This window comes from Ascaphus truei, chromosome 3, assembly GCF_040206685.1.
Source record: "Ascaphus truei isolate aAscTru1 chromosome 3, aAscTru1.hap1, whole genome shotgun sequence".
Classification (NCBI taxonomy): Eukaryota; Metazoa; Chordata; class Amphibia; order Anura; family Ascaphidae; genus Ascaphus; species Ascaphus truei.
The window spans coordinates 109,118,797-109,138,741 of NC_134485.1; the positions used below are offsets into that span (position 1 = coordinate 109,118,797).

A 19,945-nucleotide genomic window follows, 5' to 3' on the forward strand; every position below is an offset into this window, starting at 1 on the left:
GGCATTGCACGTGGAAAAGTAGTGTTTTTCAAACAAACTGGATCTGCGCTAGTCACAAGTATAATAAAAAAAATAATGTTGCAATTTAAAACCACTTTTGATTCTGTTCCATTTCAAGTAGCTGTGATTTCTCTTGCTTAAGTTTATCATTATATTGTATAATTCTATATTCCTCCCCCCCCCCCCCCCCCCTGTTATTTTCTTCCTGCATCTAAAGGTTTGGTTTGTGGTATGGGAGACAGACAACTGAAGCAGCAACATGGGAACTTATTAGCCCCAAGGAAATAAACCTGGCACAGAAAGAAGAAACCAGCGGTACAAATGATTGAATATCCGGACTTGGTTGCTGACACCCATGTTTCTGCCGGGGTTACTGCTCATTGCTGGCACGGTCTGTGCGGCTCTCACTGTGATTATCCTCCTTAGTCACAGAATGATTCGGTGTATTTCTCTGCAGTGCTATATGTGATCACATCTCCATACTGGTCTCGCAAAATAAGCATGTACGATCCTGCTCCTCTATAATTTGTGTGGTAGGATGTCAGAGTTTAGTGCTACAACTTGTGAATTATGTATATTAATCTTTCCTTATCAAACAATTGAAATAATATATTTTTCTAACGCTATTTTTATTTTCAGGTATCCTGTTTTATAATAGAAAAATGTTTTTATATATATATATATAAAGAATATTTTTGCAACTGTATTTGCTTTCTAAAAGATATCTCTTGTGTGCACCAGAAATCAAATCATATGTTGATGCACCAGAAATCAAATCAAATAAAAATACCATGTGTGAGCATATTGACATGTCTCAGACAGGTCTGCAACCCTGTATTCCCCCATTATTTCCCCACTGCAGCCAGGGATTCTGGGAAATTACATGCAAATTAGTATAGTGTCACCTTTTACTTTTTGCCGTATTACACAACTTGTGGATATACAGCTTTCATGGGAGATACATGTTTGTTTCATTTATATAAAAACAAGACCAAAAAAACTTTGTAAATCCCTCTTATTAGGTTTGATGTATACGCTCGGGTTGTACGTGCCTGTCTGCTCTCTTCACCTCTTTTCACTAACAGAAATCTCTCACAACATGACTCTGCTGTGGAGGTTGCTATGTCCTATGGTGGTCCCTCTATCACACTCCACTCCCCAATGGCCGGGATGGTCTCCTCTAATCCTTGTGCCAATATCAGCTCTGCCCTATGCCTCCATCTGTTTGATTCTCTTCCTTTTGAGGTTCACGCTGTCCAGCTTTTCCACCCTTTCTCTCTGCATGTGGCAGTCCTCTACAGAGCGCCAACCTCTACAGCCTCTACCTCCGCCTTTCTTTCTGACTTAGAATCCTGGCTTTCCTGCTTTCTCTCCTCTGGCTCTCCTATCCTTTTACTGGTCTAACTTCAGCTGTCAGAGAAGTGAAAGGTAGATTGATGAGACTGCAGCTCCCAAGAAGATTGAAACCTCACTAGCGATTGAAAAAAGAATATATATATTTATTGAACTACATAAACATGACACAGACAAACAAGGACAACTCTCCTCCCATGCGTTTCACGCCCCCTATGGCGATTTCTCATATACTCCTTGAGAAAGCGCCATAGGGGGCGTAAAATGCGTGGGAGGAGAGTTGTCTTTGTCTGTGTCATGTTTATGTAGTTGAATAAATATATATAATTTTTTTTTTTTTCAATCGCTGGTGAGGTTTCAATCTTCTTGGGAGCTGCAGTTTCATCAATCTACCTTTCACTTCTCTGGTGCACATGATTGAAGAAGGTGCGTACGGGGGTCACGGAGGATCTCTGTAACAGCTGACCGGCACAGGCGCCCTGTCAGCTGGAAGAGCAGGACGGTGAAACCTTGTGAGTAATTAAGTGCTCCACACCGGGCATACCGGAGACACGGGGTTAAGACACAAGCGCTGGACATTCACTGAGAACCATACTCAGTCCTCTTGTGAGTGTTCTCTTTGTTTTACTTCATTTTTTCCCATATATGTGTCTCCTCCTATCCTCCTGTTTATTCACATTTGCTACAGGGCTTGATTACATCCTCCCTTAACCCGATTTTTGCTCCGTTTTTATTGCTATTCATTAGTTCTAGTTTATTGTGTTTTCCTTGAGCTTATATTCGGTTTTGCATATATATAACTTCACCTGTCATATTGATGATCCCGTAGGCGAGGCCCCTGCTGGTGACGGTGGCGCGCGCCTCACACCGATCCCTTACCTCCTCACTAGCAGGCCCTGGCGTCTCCTCGCTTCCTGGCCCTCTTCGTTCTGTGACGCATCAGCCAGCAGGGGATACAACTGGATTGTGTTCCCAAGCGGCGACAGGGTCAAGTGGTGCGCCAGGGAGCCAATCAGAGGCTAGCACACTTCATAGCTATCGTATAGGGGTGTCAACAACATGACTCATTCCTTCCATAACAAATTCTCTCTTATAAACGTCAGGCTTTTCATCATTGGCTGGAATAATTGCAATAGGAAAGAAATGTTTCTGGGACAAGTTTCTTCCATCAGAGCAACGGAAAGTGAACCTATCTTCCACAGGCTCCACACCTTTGTGGATGCTTTATACAGTACATAGTAAATATGCCCCAATTTGATATCTTTTAATGTAAATGCACTAATAGGGGTTCCTGATCTTGATTTTTTTTCAGAGCCTGAAGCTGGGGAAATGTTCTCTACATATCCAGAAGTAGGCTGCACAGCTTTTGTGCAAAGCATATCATCATTTGGGGTGTCAGTATCTTCTGCACTCAAATGTGAAGGGGTTATGACATTCTTTTCACCTTCAATAACCACACATTGTCTACCTACTGTAACTGCTGGGGGCTGATTGTCCACTGGCAGAATAGTGAACTGGACACGAACCCCATTAACAGTATTACCTCCAATTGTCCACTCCTCAGACATAGCAGATAATGTTAAGTAAAAAGAGTCTTCTTTCCGCTGAAGGTCAATTTCCCCACTAGTGTAGGCATAAATAACAGAGCCATCAATAATGTCCCTCTGAGAAAACCTTTCTTCAGCAATGCCATGAAACAGAATCTCTCCATAAAGAGGAGGATCTTCCACTATGAACGGTAACATTAGGTCATCTGTATCTGCATCTGTACCTTGAATAACATTTGCTGTAATGTCTTTAGCACTATTTCCCAGTTCATCTAGATATGAACCAATGCTTTCAGCTGGTACCATAATTCTGGGCAATTCATCATCCACTAGATGCACAGTGATTTGCATGATAATATTAAGAACATGCATCCCATCACTTACATCCAAAGTGCAAAAATCACTGCTAGACTCCTCGCCGTCGTGGATGTAAGCTACCCTGCCTCTAACAATGTCACCCAAATTAAATGTCCCCCTAACTTCCATGACATTATTAAAAAAAACAGCAGGCATCCATGCTTTGGAGACTGTATAAGTGTGAAAGAGATTTTATTCGTATTTGTCTGCATTTGTGGCATCCAGTTCTATAATACATTTGTGCAGATCTAGCATTGTGCCCATCCATGTACACAAGGGTCAATCAGACATATTGTTGTGGGTCCCGAGTACTGCTGCTCTCCAATATTCTGTCATGAATACTTTGCTAGTTGGACTAATGCTGTTTTCACTGGGGGATGCTTCCATTGAAAAAAATAAAAATAAGTTTTGTGGTCATAATGGCCGCACCCACCCGCCCGTTTTGGCCACGCCCTGCACCTCTGAACGCTGCCTGCAGATCGCGGTTTTGCGCTGTGCACGCGACGCCAGGCGCGCGTGCAGCAGCCTCCAGCGGGGACGTAGCCTTAGTCTCCTGGGCATTTCGCCTTCTCTCTTTAACCTCCTTTGGCCTCCACCAATGGACCAATTCCAGCACCCACAAAGATGGTGACTACTTAGACCTGGTTTTTACTAAAAACTGTTCCCTTTCACCACCACCCATTCCCCTCACCCCCTCCTACCTGTTCTACTCGCTACTCTCAAGACCTTCACTCCATTGACCTCTCTGCTCGGATATCTACCCTGAACCCTAACCTCTCTTCTTTCTCTGAAACTGACAAATCTTACAACTCTATCTTCTCTTCGCTTGATCTATGTGCCCCTTGTCGGCTCTAGCACATCCGTCCCTCTAACCCACGGCCTTGGCTCAATTCACAAACACGCTCCCTTCGCACTTGCATTCGCTCCTCTGAACGCCTCTGGAGGAAATCTCACACTTTGGCTGATTTTCTTCACTATAAATTTCTCCTCTCCTGTTTTAACTTTGCTCTAAAGCCAAACAACCCTACTTTTCCTCACACAACACTCAAATCCAAACCGTCTTATATTTGACTCTCTGCCACGACTTTCTCCCACTTCCCATCCTTCCTTCACTTCTCAAGCATTCGCCAACTACTTTAAAGGCAAGGGGGATGCTATTTACAAGGATATTCTTTAAGCCTAAACCTCCTTCCACGCTTGACTCCTTTTCTCCAGTTTCAAAGTTGGAAGTTTCTAAGCTGAATTTCTCTTACGCTGCCATATGCCCCCTTGATACCATATCCGCACACCGTATCCGATCTCTTACTTATGTCGTAGTCTCCACTCTCACCCACATCTTCAATTCTCTCTCACCTTCAAAACCTTTTCCCTCACTGCTACTTCCCTGTTGAACTCCCCCACACTCTGTATACACCAAGCACCTTCTCTCCCCACCTTCAAGTCAAAGCCTAAAATTCGCCTCTTAAATGAAGCACTCCAATAGCCTGGACTCATGGCTACTGTCCCACACCCTCAGTCACTCCTACCAACCATTGTGACCAAGCACTGCCATCTACTGCACTTATTCCCTCATCTGCTTTCTCTGTAACTCAAGTTCGGCGTGAAATGCTGCTCAAACACATGCGCTCTTTAAAAGCTTTTCTAGACTGTAAGTCATTTAATGTTAATGTCCGGATAGCCTTTAGGCTATCCATTGATTTAAAGTCCAGACGTCTGTAGGCTAGGGAGGAATAAGCACCTAATGAAATCCCACAGGTGTCCGCAGTATGCAGCGCAACAGAACAACCTACCTTATAAATGAAGTAAATATCTTGATATGGTGCTTGTGTGTGAAACGTGTCGGTGCATTTTTTTTTTTTACCTGTCAGCATCCTTGTGAGCTAATACATTCTTATTTCCTATGGAAGTTGCCCTCTGTGGTTGTGCTCTGTTTCTACACAGCTGCTCTTTGTCTCTGTAAATCTCCCAACATTCCACTTGGAGTGTAAACTGGCAGGGGTTTCCTGTCCTATTGGTTGACACGGTTGTGCTTATTGTATTATTCTCTGTACTATATTGTCTTTATTTATAAAGCGCTGAGTACACTGGGCGCTATATAAATAAAGACATACATAAGAAGAACATAAGGCGGCACTGGTTTTGAAATAGATCATGCGAAAGAAAGCAGAAAGATAGAAAGAATATGAGGGGGAAAAGGGAAACTTAACTTAATAAATAATTTACAGATACATCCCCTGTTGGTAAAATATTCACCTCCTATAATATTTCTTTGCTTTCTCATGGATGTAAGTGTGTAACAATGAAATCAAAATAAACAATCGAGTTGTGTGTTTAAAAGTCTCTAGTACACCTTGCTGAATTTGACGATGGGTGATGGGAGATCAAATTTGAATGGCTTTTACCTGGGGTACAAATATATAAATACCCATTCATTAAACTGTGATCAATGGGGAAAAAAATTCAAGGGTGATATTGCTCGAAGACAAATATTACTGTGTTCATTGAAGACTTTTTGCAAGTTTAAATCACATAATAACTGTTTTAGGTAGCGATTGGTTTTGGATTTTCAAATTCGTACATATTCAAACATTGTATGTACTGGAGCAAATCTGTTCAATGAAGGTATTCACGTGCTGTTCAATGCAAGTATTCACGTGCTGTTCAATGCAAGTATTCACGTGCTGTTCAATGTAAGTATTCACGTGCTATTCAATGCATGGGATGACCTGTGATCAGGGCTGCAGACAGCTTTCCCGGGGCCCAGGACTAACGTTTCCACTGGGCCTCCACCCAGTCAGTGGCCTTGCGAGAACCCCCCCCTTTCTAATACACCACCTCCCTCTCACAATCCCCGTCATCCTTTCCTTCCCCCCTCTCACACCCCCATGTATTTTCCTCCCCTCCCCACACTCAACCTACCTCCCGAATATGCCTGCGCACACACAATGACATACACACACAGAACAGTGAAACACACAGGGACACACCAGACAGTGACACACAGCCACACACAGTGACACAATAAGCCCCCCTCCCCAAACACACACATAAAAATAAGCCCTATCCCCCTTGGGGTGGGTAAGGTGCCTGGGAGGGTGGTAGAATGGAAGACCTGGGGCATGTGGGCTTATCTGAGGCCCTTGGATGGGCCTTCTGGAGCAGCATGGCCAGCAAAAGGCAGAGACCAGCAGGCCTGGGGAGGGAGGGACAGATGTGCGGTGCTGAGGGAAGGGGAGGGCTCTGCAGGACAGCGGTGCGCAAAGTGGAGGGCGCTGGATTTGTCAGGGGGTGTGCGGGCGGTTGCAGAAGCCCCACGCTCTTCTCCAAGGCATTTAAATTAAATGCCGGGGGATCGCTTGAGGCCTCTGCAACTCTAAAAACTTACCTTGACTTTGCCAGCGTCACTCAACTGCGTCAAATGATGCCGCAGTGTCATGTGACGTCACATCAAGGTAAGGTGGGGGGGGGGCGCGAGCACCAGCAGAGGAAAGACGGGGGCGCAGCAGCAAAAGTTTGCGCTCCCCTGCTGCAGAAGAGAAGTGAGGGGGGCGGCAGCCAGGAAAGGGGAGGGGGCGAAAGCCAGGAAAGGAGAGGGCCCGGCTTGCCTGCAGGATAGAAGGGAGAGGGCAGGTTGCCTGCAGGAGAGAAGGAATTCGCACGGCAACCAAGAAAGGGGAAGGGGCAGCTTGCCTGCACAGAGTGGAAACTGTAGTGTTGCCAACAGGGAGTCCGGGCCCCTTAACTGGGCGGGCCCAGGACAGCAATACCGGCTGTCAAGCTCCCCCCCCTGTAAGCGGCCCTGCCTGTGATTATATGTTTTACCTTAAAGCTGAAATCCTGCGCAACATTAAATTTGATTTTTTTTAACAAGCTTCAAACCGGGGGAGTTTTCCAGAGTTGAGCTGCTGGAGACTCCATGGGCTCTGAGTTTTTAGGTGCAAGTGCACTTGTGATTTTTTTGTTGTTAATTCTTACCCACCATTAATTCAAGGTGTTCATCCATCGGTTGTGGCTTTCTATTGGACCACATTTAAATTCGGCCTTCTGCCACCGGCCGTTTATCTGCCAAGGTAGCCCCCCTGACCTTACCCCCTCACCATAAAACTCCTAATGCCAACGCTAATCTTTACCATAACCTTAACCCATTACCCTAAAACCTTAACCCAGCACCTAAAAACCCTAACCTTAACCCCTAACATTAACCTCTCACCCTAAAAATTCTAACCTTTACCCATTACCCTAAAAAGCCTAACACCCTACCCTAAAACCCTTCATTTTAACCCCTTACCCTAAAAAGCTAAACCTTAACCAAGTACCCTAACCTTACCCTAGGAAGCTTAACCCCTTACCCTAAAGTTAACCCCTAATGCTAACACTTGAGGGGTGATGGCCGGCGGCGAAAAGTCCCATTCCATTTAAATTCCCTTTAAAAACCAGGAAGTATGACCGATAACTTCGCCAGTAACTCTCGGGAACCAGAGGGTTCCTGCAGCTGGAAATATTGAGGTTCAGCTCTGGAGGCCCCCCCCCCCCCTACCAATTTCTACACTAAAAAAAAAAAAAAAGTGGGGGCAGTTAGGGTGGATTGCTGCTTTATGAAGCGAAATGCTTCTTTTATTTCACATCGACCAAATAATTGTCACAGGATGATTAAGTTGGATGAACAAATACAGCTATATTTAGACTCTGAGCTTGTTTTCTTTAATCCATTTACTAAGTGGTCTATTCATGCAGTGTATTGAGAGGTTCAGACTCATTGCACCACACAGAAGGGACCAAAGCTACTTTTTTTTTTCTTCTTCATTGTGCAAAGCTGAAAACACAGCGTGTGATCCTCAGGAAGATCCAATCTGATCTGTTGATCGATGCAGGAAAAAGGTGCTTCCTCCAAAACTGCTGACTGCTCAGAGCAGTAAAACATGACAAAGGGACAAAGCAAGTTTAACTATAATGGGAGCACACAGAATTACAGAGGGAAGTCCATGCTGGTGAGAAAAGTAACCATCCTGTGTCTACCCTATGTAACATTTACCCCTTCAACGCCAAGTCTACAATGCGTTGCTTTGTTTTAAACAACATGTGTAGCATCTTCCATGTAGTAAATATCTACAGTGCAACATTTTTTTTCATGTGCATGTACCTTTTATCCGTGGTTTTTTGGGGTTTTTTATTTTTGTTTGACTTCTTAGTGAGGCTAGATCCCTCCTTTTGCTCCTTGCTTTCATTTCAGCGGCCCATGTAATGCTCGTGACATGTACAACAAGCGGTGTAAATATGATAACGGATACTAACGTTGGTTGGCACAAACATGCACTTTTGCCCACTCAGTATTCGAGCACACGCATTCCAATGATGTCACCCAGAAGCACTGCTGCAGGGGTGCTCAACTCAAGACACCCCAACAGATCAGGTTTTCAGGATATCCCTGGTTCCGCACAAGTGGCTCAATCATTGGCTGAGCCACCTGTGCTGAAGCTTTTGAGGACTGGCGTTGAACACCCCTGCATTACTGTACCATCTGCATTTTGGAAGCCAATTTTTCATTTTTGTGCCCTACAGACATAATGCTGCAATATTCCTTTGCTTACATTGCAATCCTAAAAGAGGACATCCCATCGGAAAGCATAATAATGAAAAATGTAAGATTTTATTGGTGGGGAAATACACTCTCACCAGACAGGACACAACAGTTGAATAAACGAAAGCCAGCAAACATACAAAATACACAAACACAGTGAAACACTCACCAACTGGGGGCCTGCGGGGAAGAATCTAGTCTCAACTAGGTGCAGGGGCCTGCTTCAGTAGGCTTGCCTGGAACGTCGTCTTCTCCTGCTTCTTAGTGCTATTCGTCCAATAGCACTTTCGAAAAACCCGCCAGTTGTGTCTCTGATCAACTCCAAAACGTCTCTGGTACTCTGATCGGCAGAGCTCTTTACATAGCCCTCGGTCTGCTATACTTTTCATGGAGCAAAGGCCGCGGACCAATCAGAGCACGGATCGTGGCGGTGCAGCCAATCGGAGGACGAGGGCTCATCTGACTGCACCAATCAGAGGAGGGGACCAGTTTAGGCACCCTGGACTGCGCCTTGGGGAGCGAGCTGCTGGCGAGCGGTGAATTCGAACTGGCCAATGGGAATCGTGCCTACGGGACTAAGACCCGGCAATGGTTCCCTTGGCCAGCCCCATAGGCCCTGCTGGGTAAGCGCCTCCGTGTCTCGGGAGAATAATGACTCTGCACCGCCGAGAGCCAGCTCCCGGACCTGAGTCTCAGTCCTTCCCCACTCTTTTTAGTTTATTATACAGTCCCCGTTCCCCAAGTCATACAAGTCACACAGTTTTCCCCCTTCCAAATATCACACAGTGACATAGCTCTCATCTGGAAGAGGTTACACACAATACATTACATACACAGGCCAAAATGAGCCTCACAGAGGCAGCCATTGCACTCGGTTTCAGGGCACTCAGCCGGGCTTCACCTTTATTTTGTGAGGCTGGCTACCCTTACCGTCACAGTGATGATGCTGCCTTTGGAGTAGAAGAACTGGGTTTGCATTTTTACTACTCCCTGTTTTGGCCAAGCTGGACCTAGTTGCCAAGCAGAGAATCCAAAAAACAAAGCAAAATGTAGCAGGAGGAAATGCCCAGTGGTAATGTACATCCCTTGGAGTGGGAGAACCCAATCTGAGCCCATGTGAATCTCGGACAAGCCATTTTTGGGGAGGAGTGATGGTCATAAATACACAAGTTTTTAATTTGTATCGTGCCAACAGTGAAGGTGGCTCTTTACAAAAGAGACAGAATACTGGGAATTATGATATAATAAGTGCAACAAACATGAAATCGGACAATAGGAAACCAAATGACTTTCTCACTGTGTCTTCCCAGGTCATACTTGAAAGTAATATGTACACTATATCTAAATACATCTTCTTTTGTAAAATATCTGACAAAAAAATAAAGATATATGTATTTGATTTAATAAATTGTGCAGCTATTTCACACATAGCATTCAAACCAGGGGGTCCCCCAGCGCTGAACTATATTATTTTTCATTATATCGTCTGCTTCAGATCCTTTTCCAGGCACCTACATTTCTTAGTGTTACATATAATAAAACTATAATTATGCATGGGGCTCCTCAACTGCTGAAGCCCAAACACCAATAGATTCCTCTCGATTACATGGAATGTACAGAAGTGGACGTGGCTCAGTGAGTAATGCCACTGACTGATAACAATGACACTGAGTTTAAATCAGGGGAGTCCTGGTTCAAATCCTGGTGTCATCTCCTTGTGAGCTTGGGCAAGTCACTTTATCTCCCTGTGCCTCATGCACCAAAGACAGATTGGAAACTCATGCGGGACAGTGGGACAGTGGGACAGTGGGACAGTGGGTGCAACAATTCTGTGTACTATACTGTAATTATAATAATGTTTGTTCTCGTATAGCACTGCTAGCTTTACAGCGACATTTTGCAGGCACAGGTCCCTTCCCTGTGGAGCTTACAATCTATGTTTTTTGGTGCCTGAGGCACAGGGAGATAAAGTGACTTGCCCAAGGTCACAAGGAGCTGACACCGGGAATTGAACCAGGTTCCCCTGCTTCAAACTCAGGCCCAGACTCAGAGCCACTCCTCTCTGTGAAGCACTTTGAGTCCTATTGGGAGAAAAGTGCTTTATGAAGTAAAATTATTATTATTACGTAACCCTTGCAGGGCACTGCATTGCTGGTCGCACTGGCTTTGGAGTTGGTGGAATTTAGCCCACGTTCCAATTTTCTTTTTGCTGAGCAGCAGTTTGTGTGACAGGACATTTGCAGTGTGAGTCAATGGGCACAATCGCAGGTTAATGACCAGGTCACAATATCACTATACACTTCAACGTGAGCATGATTTGGGAGAGGTACAAACCCGCTTCCTGTAACATACAGTCAATTGCTTTGCATTTATTTTCTATGTTTAAACTCAAGCCAAAAATGGTTGTGGAGAACGTCAACAAAAATGACCTACAGGTGATGGTGATGATTGGTAGAAGAGCTGGCCAGTCGCTTACGCAATATTTACAGACGCGTAAAGCTTACTGATGCAATACAAAATTCCCTCGTGATACAAAACCCCTAAAATAATATATATTTTCGGTTGAAAATCCTGCGGTCCTAAGACAGTTTTAGTTGCGGTATTAGAGGTGGGGATTTACAGCACGTATAAGACATTTATGGAAACACGTTTTGTTTGTTATTAATATATTTCCCATAGTAAGCCTTATTGCGGATGTAGTGTGTCTGCTTGGTATCATACAGATGTAGCCCAAGTAACTTTATTCCCACCCATGGTCCTGCTCTCCCGCCAACCCTTGAAAACGTAAAACTAGGAGCCCTATTCAATGAGATCAGATATGGTAATCCGGCAAAGAATCGCGGTTCGAGTCAATGGGAGTTTTTGGCCTCTCGAGGTATGGTTGGCCGCTTCTCACCTCATTGACTAAGGGCCGTAAATATTAAGCCCGTATTACATTGATCGCATGATCTCCGCAAATTTTCTTTGGGACAGAGGCAAAGAATGTCAGTTGAGTGATATCTGTATCTCCGTTGTCTAGTTTAGAACACAGTTTTGATTCTAATGGCACGGCAGGCAAATAAAGTGTTCTGTTGTGCAAATGTCAGTCTAAATATTTCAATTATGTTTCAGACCCTTCAGGAGTTAACATAAAGCAAGCTTTTTTTTTTTAAATATATAATCCGATCTCAAACCAGAATAATCTTCCTATGTATGAGGAAGTAGTTTTCACCTTAGATCCTGTGTATCGCCGCTCCCCCCTCCCACCGCTCGGATTGAATAGGAGGAATTCTGCATCCACTTCCTCAGGGGAAAAAAAAAAGTCAAGGAGGAACTTTAGCCTGGAGAGAGAGGACATTCACACTGTGGGGATGTGGTAGGGAAAAGTCCATTTGGTACGTTAATATGGTGGAAGAATTACAGGATACCCACCGGCTCGACTGTTCAAGAACGTTCTCTGCTCTCATGCTGCTGGTTTGATATTGGTTTTGCTGTAAGAGGAGGTGCCTGGAAAATTGACGCTAGAATGAAGAGGCTGCAACTGTTGCTCTTCTTTGGGAATTGGCTTCTAGGAATGAGTTCTCCGCCAGATCTGGATCCCCATGGGATAAATGTGTGTAAACCAGACAGGTAAGTCGCTGGGGCTCACAATTCCTACAAACGCATGTCCACTTTACTTGGCATCATCATCTTACACCACAATTAAAATTACAATTAAAATAAACTCTGGAGAAACGAGACATGTAAATGTCAAATGATAAACATGTTGTGGGGACTTTTCCAATAAAATACCAAATAACTCTAAAAACAATGGCACTGGTTCGATTCCCACCAAGGTCAGTTCCTTGTGACCTTTGGCAAGTCACTTGGGCAAGTCCCAGTGCCGTAGGCATCAAAAACATAGATTGTAAGCTTAACAGGGCAGGGATTCATGCCTGCAAAAATTATATGTAAAATAGAATATATTGTGGGGACTTTCAAACCTGGCTACTTTTCCAAGCCATTCCTTTGGAAAGCAATGCAACCCACCAATCCCAGCAGCATTTTCACCTAACTAACCCAAATAAAAGCAGGAGATTCAAAGTAAACCACAAGCTGTATTGATGCAGGCTATTTGATTTTCTTATCTATCTGAAAAATGTTTTTTTTTGGTAAAGATTGTACATTTGAGATGAGCAGGTAACAGCATATACCCACCAAAGTTTGTTTAGGTTAACGCAGGGACATAACATTGCTTTCGTTAAGTCAGGGGTGCGCAAACTGGGGGGCACGAGATTTTCGGGGGGGGGGGGAAGGGGGCGGCACTTACAGAGGCCCCGCGCCCCGAAGTATTTAAATTAAATGCCGGCGATCGTGTGCAAGGCCTCTGTAAGTTCCCTTACCTTGTGTCCGGTGGCTTCTGGCGAGGCTTCGCCATGGCAACATGACGTCACATGACGTCAGAACGCCAGGGGGTTGTGTAAAGAGGGTGGGGGCGCGAGCAGGGGGAAAAGTTTGCGCACCCCTGAGTTAAGTCACACCTAAAGGTGTTGTTGCTCACATCCAGACACTATGGAGACGGAGAGGGAGATAGATACCTAAGACGTTATTGGAAGCGAATGCAATGTTACACTACAGTAACATGGCGTAAAGACTGTGATAACGAGATATACAATGGCTGTTGTTTTGACATAGAATTAGCTGTGTAGATATGTGTTACCCTCAGAGAAAATAACGTCACTCACTGATCTAGGTGACGTTATGAGCCTTGTGACCTTAAGTGAGGTGCTGTGAAGCTGCCGGGTATTGTGGATTCTTTGATAAAATAACCAGTAGATATTTGTTTCTCAAGTGCCGTCGCCTGAGCTGGTTCCTGTAAGGCGGTGGGGTTTAAGTCCTAATGCTGTTTGGAATGACAACTATTTTGTTTTATATTGAGCAATGGAACTTACTACGTGATGCACATATCAGTGTGTACATCTCTTTTCATCATTTTTCTACTTGCCTGTGTGAAAAACCAATAAACAAAATGACGTAGGCCTGAGTTGGCAGAAACACGAATCAAATGAATGAAACTTGGTTCAGCAGATGTTTACCTTGGATGGCCAACCTGTAAATAGTGAAAACTATGTTCATTAACTCGCTGGCGAGGGCTCTTCATTCATGAAGAGGTTATTTTGCATTGCTAAAACACTGGCAAAACCTCGGGCTCGAAACGGCTCCTCATTTCCATCACCCTGTGTGCCAAACCCCCAGAAACCCTAGTAGTATAACCCCCTAATGTCCCAATCCTGAGCTTGGTTCAGTGGTTGGAGAGTGATGGTACTAAAGCAGGGGTATTCAAACATGTCTTGGTTAAGGAACCCTATAATTATATTGTGAAATTCTGCAGAACCCCAACCCTCTCTAATAGCGCGTCTGAGATCAGATGCATTGTAAGGAACCCCGACCCTCTCTAATAGCGTGTCTGAGATCAGATGCATTGTAAGGAACCCCGACCCTCTCTAATAGCGTGTCTGAGATCAGATGCATTGTAAGGGACCCCGACCCTCTCTAATAGCGCGTCTGAGATCAGATGCATTGTAAGGAACCCCAACCCTCTCTAATAGCGTGTCTGAGATCAGATGCATTGTAAGGAACCCCAACCCTCTCTAATAGCGCGTCTGAGATCAGATGCATTGTAAGGAACCCCAACCCTCTCTAATAGCGTGTCTGAGATCAGATGCATTGTAAGGAACCCCAACCCTCTCTAATAGCGCGTCTGAGATCAGATGCATTGTAAGAAACCCCAACCCTCTCTAATAGCGCGTCTGAGATCAGATGCATTGTAAGGAACCCCAACCCTCTCTAATAGCGCGTCTGAGATCAGATGCATTGTAAGGAACCCCAACCCTCTCTAATAGCGTGTCTGAGATCAGATGCATTGTAAGGAACCCCAACCCTCTCTAATAGCGCCTCTGAGATCAGATGCATTGTAAGGAACCCCAACCCTCTCTAATAGCGTGTCTGAGATCAGATGCATTGTAAGGAACCCCAACCCTCTCTAATAGCGCGTCTGAGATCAGATGCATTGTAAGAAACCCCAACCCTCTCTAATAGCGTGTCTGAGATCAGATGCATTGTAAGGAACCCCAACCCTCTCTAATAGCGCGTCTGAGATCAGATGCATTGTAAGGAACCCCAACCCTCTCTAATAGCGCGTCTGAGATCAGATGCATTGTAAGGAGCCCCAACCCTCTCTAATAGCGCGTCTCAGATCAGATGCATTGTAAGGAACCCCAACCCTCTCTAATAGTGTGTCTGAGATCAGATGCATTGTAAGGAACCCCAACCCTCTCTAATAGCGTGTCTGAGATCAGATGCATTGTAAGGAACCCCAACCCTCTCTAATAGCGTGTCTGAGATCAGTCATTGACTAAGCCACTGATTGAGTCACCTTTGCTGAAGCAGGGATATAATGAAAACCTGACCTTTTGGTGGCCTTTGAGGACTGGAGTTGGCCACAACTGTTCTAAATAGTCTAAGGGAGAGATTCACTAAGGCTACTTAATGTGATCCTAACGTAAGTTAAGGTGAAATTAATGCTAACTCAATAGTCACTAAAGCAAATGACATGGCGTTAACCAGGATTGACTTCCGTAAATAACATGGAGTTATGAATGACATCGATTAGTCTAAATCGTATGCAAATGAGTCAATTATAGACTAAATTCTATTCCTCCTGTATAAACTAAGCTCCGTTACTGTTCACGCCAGGAAATAATGTGACGCTATTGAAGTCATCGCTAAACCCGGCACCACTGCCTTCCAGACGCAGGTATAGGGCCTTCGCTTTCCTCTCCAGCAAAAGCCATATTTCAGGGTCTGGATGGGATTAATGATGAGACACGGAAAGGGTGACGGTATGTGATGTTAACGCAGCATTAACGTGATGTTAAGCCTAGGCTAATGCGTTCAATTGTAGCCGTTGTTTTTGCATCCCATTGATCGTGAATAAGGTGTTAACGGTGGTCCCTGTTTTAGGTAATGGCGCATCATTTTCCCCTGATTTAACAGAGATTAGTGAATCTAATTGTATGGGTCTTATTCTATATGTGCGGGGAATTTTTTTGGGGCCCAAAATCCCCATTAAAAAGGGTATGGGGATTTTTGGCCAAAAACTTCCTGAATGGCCGCTTTAGTGAATATAGAATGACCCCGTAAACTCCTATTCAATGCCGTGCAGCTGATGGAGACGATATTAGCTCCGTGCATGTGATTGGAACTGGACTCTGCACTGGGAAGCACGTTCACAGCACATTCAATAAGAGCTGTGTAAATTACCCGCCACTCTTTTGTTACTTAAAAAGGTCAGGAGGTCATGAAAACAAATGTCAGAAGCTATACCCCAGCCCAGAGCTGGAGCAATATCCACAGCTCCCGTTCCAGCCTCTAGACGTGAATAGCAGGATATGATCAAAACAAAATGGTAGAACTAATGTACTTCCTGCTTCTCCCTTCCTTCAGTGACACCAAGGAGCTGGTTTGCTGCCCAGGCTGGAAACAGGAAGGGCGAGCGTGTGCAGCTGGTAAGTCAGAGAGTACATCCTCGAAGGGTGAGAGATTATCAGCAGCACAGATACAGCAGGACTTCTCAGATAAAGAAGCTACCAGTAGTCAAAGCAGACACGTCATCTATTGCTGATTTTCTGTGAGGTTCACGGATTTGGAGTTGGTCTCGCTGATTTTCAGCAGTCTCATGGACTTCAGTGGCGTCTCAGTGATACAAATCAGTACTTTTCCAATAAAATACCACATTTTGGTCATCAACCCCCACCAGGGTTGCCACCTTCTACTGAAGGCCAACCTGGAGGGAAAAAAAAAATCCCTTACTTTGTGTGGCGTGGTGGTGAGGCGGCGGCGGCGGCGGCGGCGTCTCCCGGCATCCTGCTGCAATTCCCCCTCCAACTGCAGTGAACATGGCTGCGCGGCGTCAAATGACAACCGGACGCTACGTGACATCATGATGCGGCGCGGCGCCGCGTATTAGCAGCCATGTTCCCTTCAGTTGGAGGTGGAATTGCTGGAAAATAACGGAGAATGCCGGAGACGCCACTACACCGCATCCCCGCAGCCACCCGGAGATTAACAGCGGCAACCCGCAGCCCGGAGGTAAGAGCCCGAAACCCGGAGTGTCCTGGTTAAACACGGAGAGAGGTGGCAACCCTGACCCCCACATGTGTCTGATTTCAGTCCTTTATTATGTGTTTAACAGGGCTGAAGGAGCGGCTTGGTGATCAAAGACACTAAGGCCTGGGACATAGTAGTGTGAGCAAGGCTGAGCCGTGCTGAGCCGCGCTCACACTCGGCACTGAGCCCCTGCAGCCGCAATGAGAGCGTGTGTCTCAGGAAGTTTTCAGATTTGGCGCTCGCCGGAGCGCAGGGCCGGTCACGTGAGCGATTCGCCCAATGAGGGCGAACCAGCTCCGTGACGTCAATGGCCCGCCCCCCAGACACGCCCACGGACGGTGCGTTGTGTAAGGCCAGGGAAAGTACTGCTTTCCCTGAGCCTCAGCGCGCCTCCGCCCGGATAAAATGACTATGTCCCAGGCCTAACTCTGATAGCCACGACGCCCCTGGGGTGGAAGCAGGGGAGCCTGGTTCAAATCCTGCTGCCAGCTCCATGTGACCTTGGGCAAGTCACTTTATTTTTTGGTGCCTGAGGCACAGGGAGATAGTTTGTAAGCGCTACGGGGCAGGGACTTGTGCCTGCAAATATTCTATGCACAGCGCTGCATACACTGTCAGTGCTATACAAGAAAAAAGAAAAAAACTATTATTAACAAAAGCAGCAGCAGCAATAAACCCTCCCCAAAAAACCTTTCAAACATCACATTATAAATGATTAAAGAGCAAATTAAGTCTAATCAAGCCAATTTCCAAAAAAGGACTCATAAAGTGACATTACCTAAAACAGTAACAGCCGGGGCATTATTTTCCCTTATTGAGGCTGCGCTTATAGTGACGTCGACGCGACCGTCGCGTCAAAACAAATGCATTGTCGCCGTTGTTGGCGCTTATAGTGCACGCGACGGAGCGACAGTGCTACCAAAAATCTGGTAGTCACTGATATTTGATTTTTGGAGAGACAGTCGCCACATGTGACAGTCTCTAAACCAATCACAGAGCGCCTATTGCACTCTGCCCTCCCCCTTGGTGACGTCAATGGCCTTGTCGCCAGCGACATCTCTCAAACTTGAAATACATCTTTCGCCAATGTCAAGTCTCAAAAAGTCAGATTGAATTACGGGTCCAAGGTCTGAGAGGCGTTTATAGTGCCGGCGACGGCGATGCGACCGATGACGTCACCCGTCGCCGGCACTATAAACGCCTCTCAGACCTTGGACCCGTAATTCAATCTGACTTTTTGAGACTTGACAATTGGATTTCCCAAAACAAACTGTTTTTAAACACTGTCAACAGGGCCGCCAACAGAAATCATGGGGTCCAGGACAGATGAAAGGAGCAGGTCCCTCCCCCCTCAACCCATAGCGCACCTACCACAAAAAAACAATTGTTTTTAGCGCGCAACTTTTATTTAACTGTTTTCTTGTTATTGGTAATACGGAAAAAAAACATTACAATGCTATCTGTTTATTTTAATATTTTCAACAAAAGACAAAGATACCCAATGCTACATCCTATGTGACAAAAGGCCTTGGGGGGATTCAGTATGGGACTTGGGGGGCGGGTTAAATATGGGCCTGGGGGGGTTAAAAATGGGCCTGGGGAGTACATATACACACATATATGGTAAGTATAAATAAAACAATACATACTGTATTAACAAAAACAATACATTTAAAACCCACCCAAATACATAAAAAAAGACCCCAATGCATCTAAAAAAAGACCCCAATACCCCAATACATCTGCAAAAGACCCCAATACATCTAAAAATAGAAAACAATACATATAAAAAAACAACCCTCCCCAATACATGTTAAAAATACCCCAACCCATATAAAAATACCACCAAGCCCCCAATACATATAACAAAAAACAAGCCCTCAATACATATAAAATTACACCCAAGCCCCCCAATACATATACAAATTCCCCCAAGCCCCCCAATACATATATAAATTCCCCCAAGCCCCCAATACATAAACAAATTCCCCCAAGCCTCCCAATACATATACAAATTCCCCCAAGCCCCCCAATACATATAAAAATTCCCCCAAGCCCCCCAATACATATACAAATTCCCCCAAGCCCCCCAATACATATAACAATTCCCCCAAGCCCCCCAATACATATAAAAATTCCCCCAAGCCCCCCCAATACATATAAAAACACCCCCAAGTCCCCCAATACATATAAAAATACCCCCAAGCCTCCCAATACATATAAAAAAATACCCCCAAGCACCCCAATACATCTACAAATTCCCCCAAGCCCCCAATATATATATATATAAAAAATTCCCCCAAGCCCCGGCTCTCATCTTGAGTCTAGGCGCAAAGTTCATCTTTCCGGTCTTGCCTTCAAATACTTTCTTGGCAAGACTCGTCTATCTGAACAAGCTCCTCACCCCTACCACATGCAGCACTTATCATCTGAGATCTGACTCCAAAAGACTGCTCATGGTCCCAAGGTTCAACAAAGTATCCGGCCGCTCCTCCTCCTCTTACCGTGCACCCCAAAACTGGAACAACCTACCGGAGACTCTCACATCCACCACCAGTCTAAGTTCTTTCAAAACTAAAGCTGTCTCACATTTTAGTCTGGTCTGTAACTCTTACATACGCCTGTAGTATATATTATCTCAAACTGTGCATGCCATGTCTGTATATAATGTATAACCCTGTTCACTTATGTAACTATATATTTGTAACCATGTATTATTTGTCATCTTAAGGGCTGTAATACAGTGTGCGCCCATGCGCTACCGTGCACGTCAATTACAATTGGTTGTGTTAGCCAGACATTTGTATACTTGGGACGCGCGCGCGCGCACGGCCGTGAGTGGTGGCGCGGCAGACAAGGGAAAATACAAGAAAATTGTATTTTCGCGCTGCTGCCACGCCACGAACCAATCACAGCGCGGCCTAACGCTGTGACGTGAGAGTCACGCTACCTAGCCGCGCGTGTCACTGCTTGCGCTATGGCA

General features: G+C 45.2%; 2 protein-coding genes across 3 annotated transcripts in view; both read left to right on the top strand.

Annotated features, from left to right (window-relative positions):
- Positions 1-806, top strand: part of RILP (Rab interacting lysosomal protein) — a 113,946-nt gene extending 113,140 nt beyond the window's left edge. For both annotated transcript variants that reach the window (XM_075589320.1, XM_075589318.1), the window contains exon 8: positions 218-806. In XM_075589320.1, the coding sequence (XP_075445435.1) occupies positions 218-329 (112 nt within the window). In that variant the 3' untranslated portion in view covers positions 330-806. The remainder of the gene's footprint in view (positions 1-217) is intronic.
- Positions 807-12,120: 11,314 nt separating this feature from the next.
- Positions 12,121-19,945, top strand: part of SCARF1 (scavenger receptor class F member 1) — a 74,031-nt gene continuing 66,206 nt past the window's right edge. The window contains exons 1-2 of the mRNA XM_075589321.1: positions 12,121-12,444; positions 16,300-16,361. Of these exons, the coding sequence (XP_075445436.1) occupies positions 12,341-12,444; positions 16,300-16,361 (166 nt within the window). The 5' untranslated portion in view covers positions 12,121-12,340. The remainder of the gene's footprint in view (positions 12,445-16,299; positions 16,362-19,945) is intronic.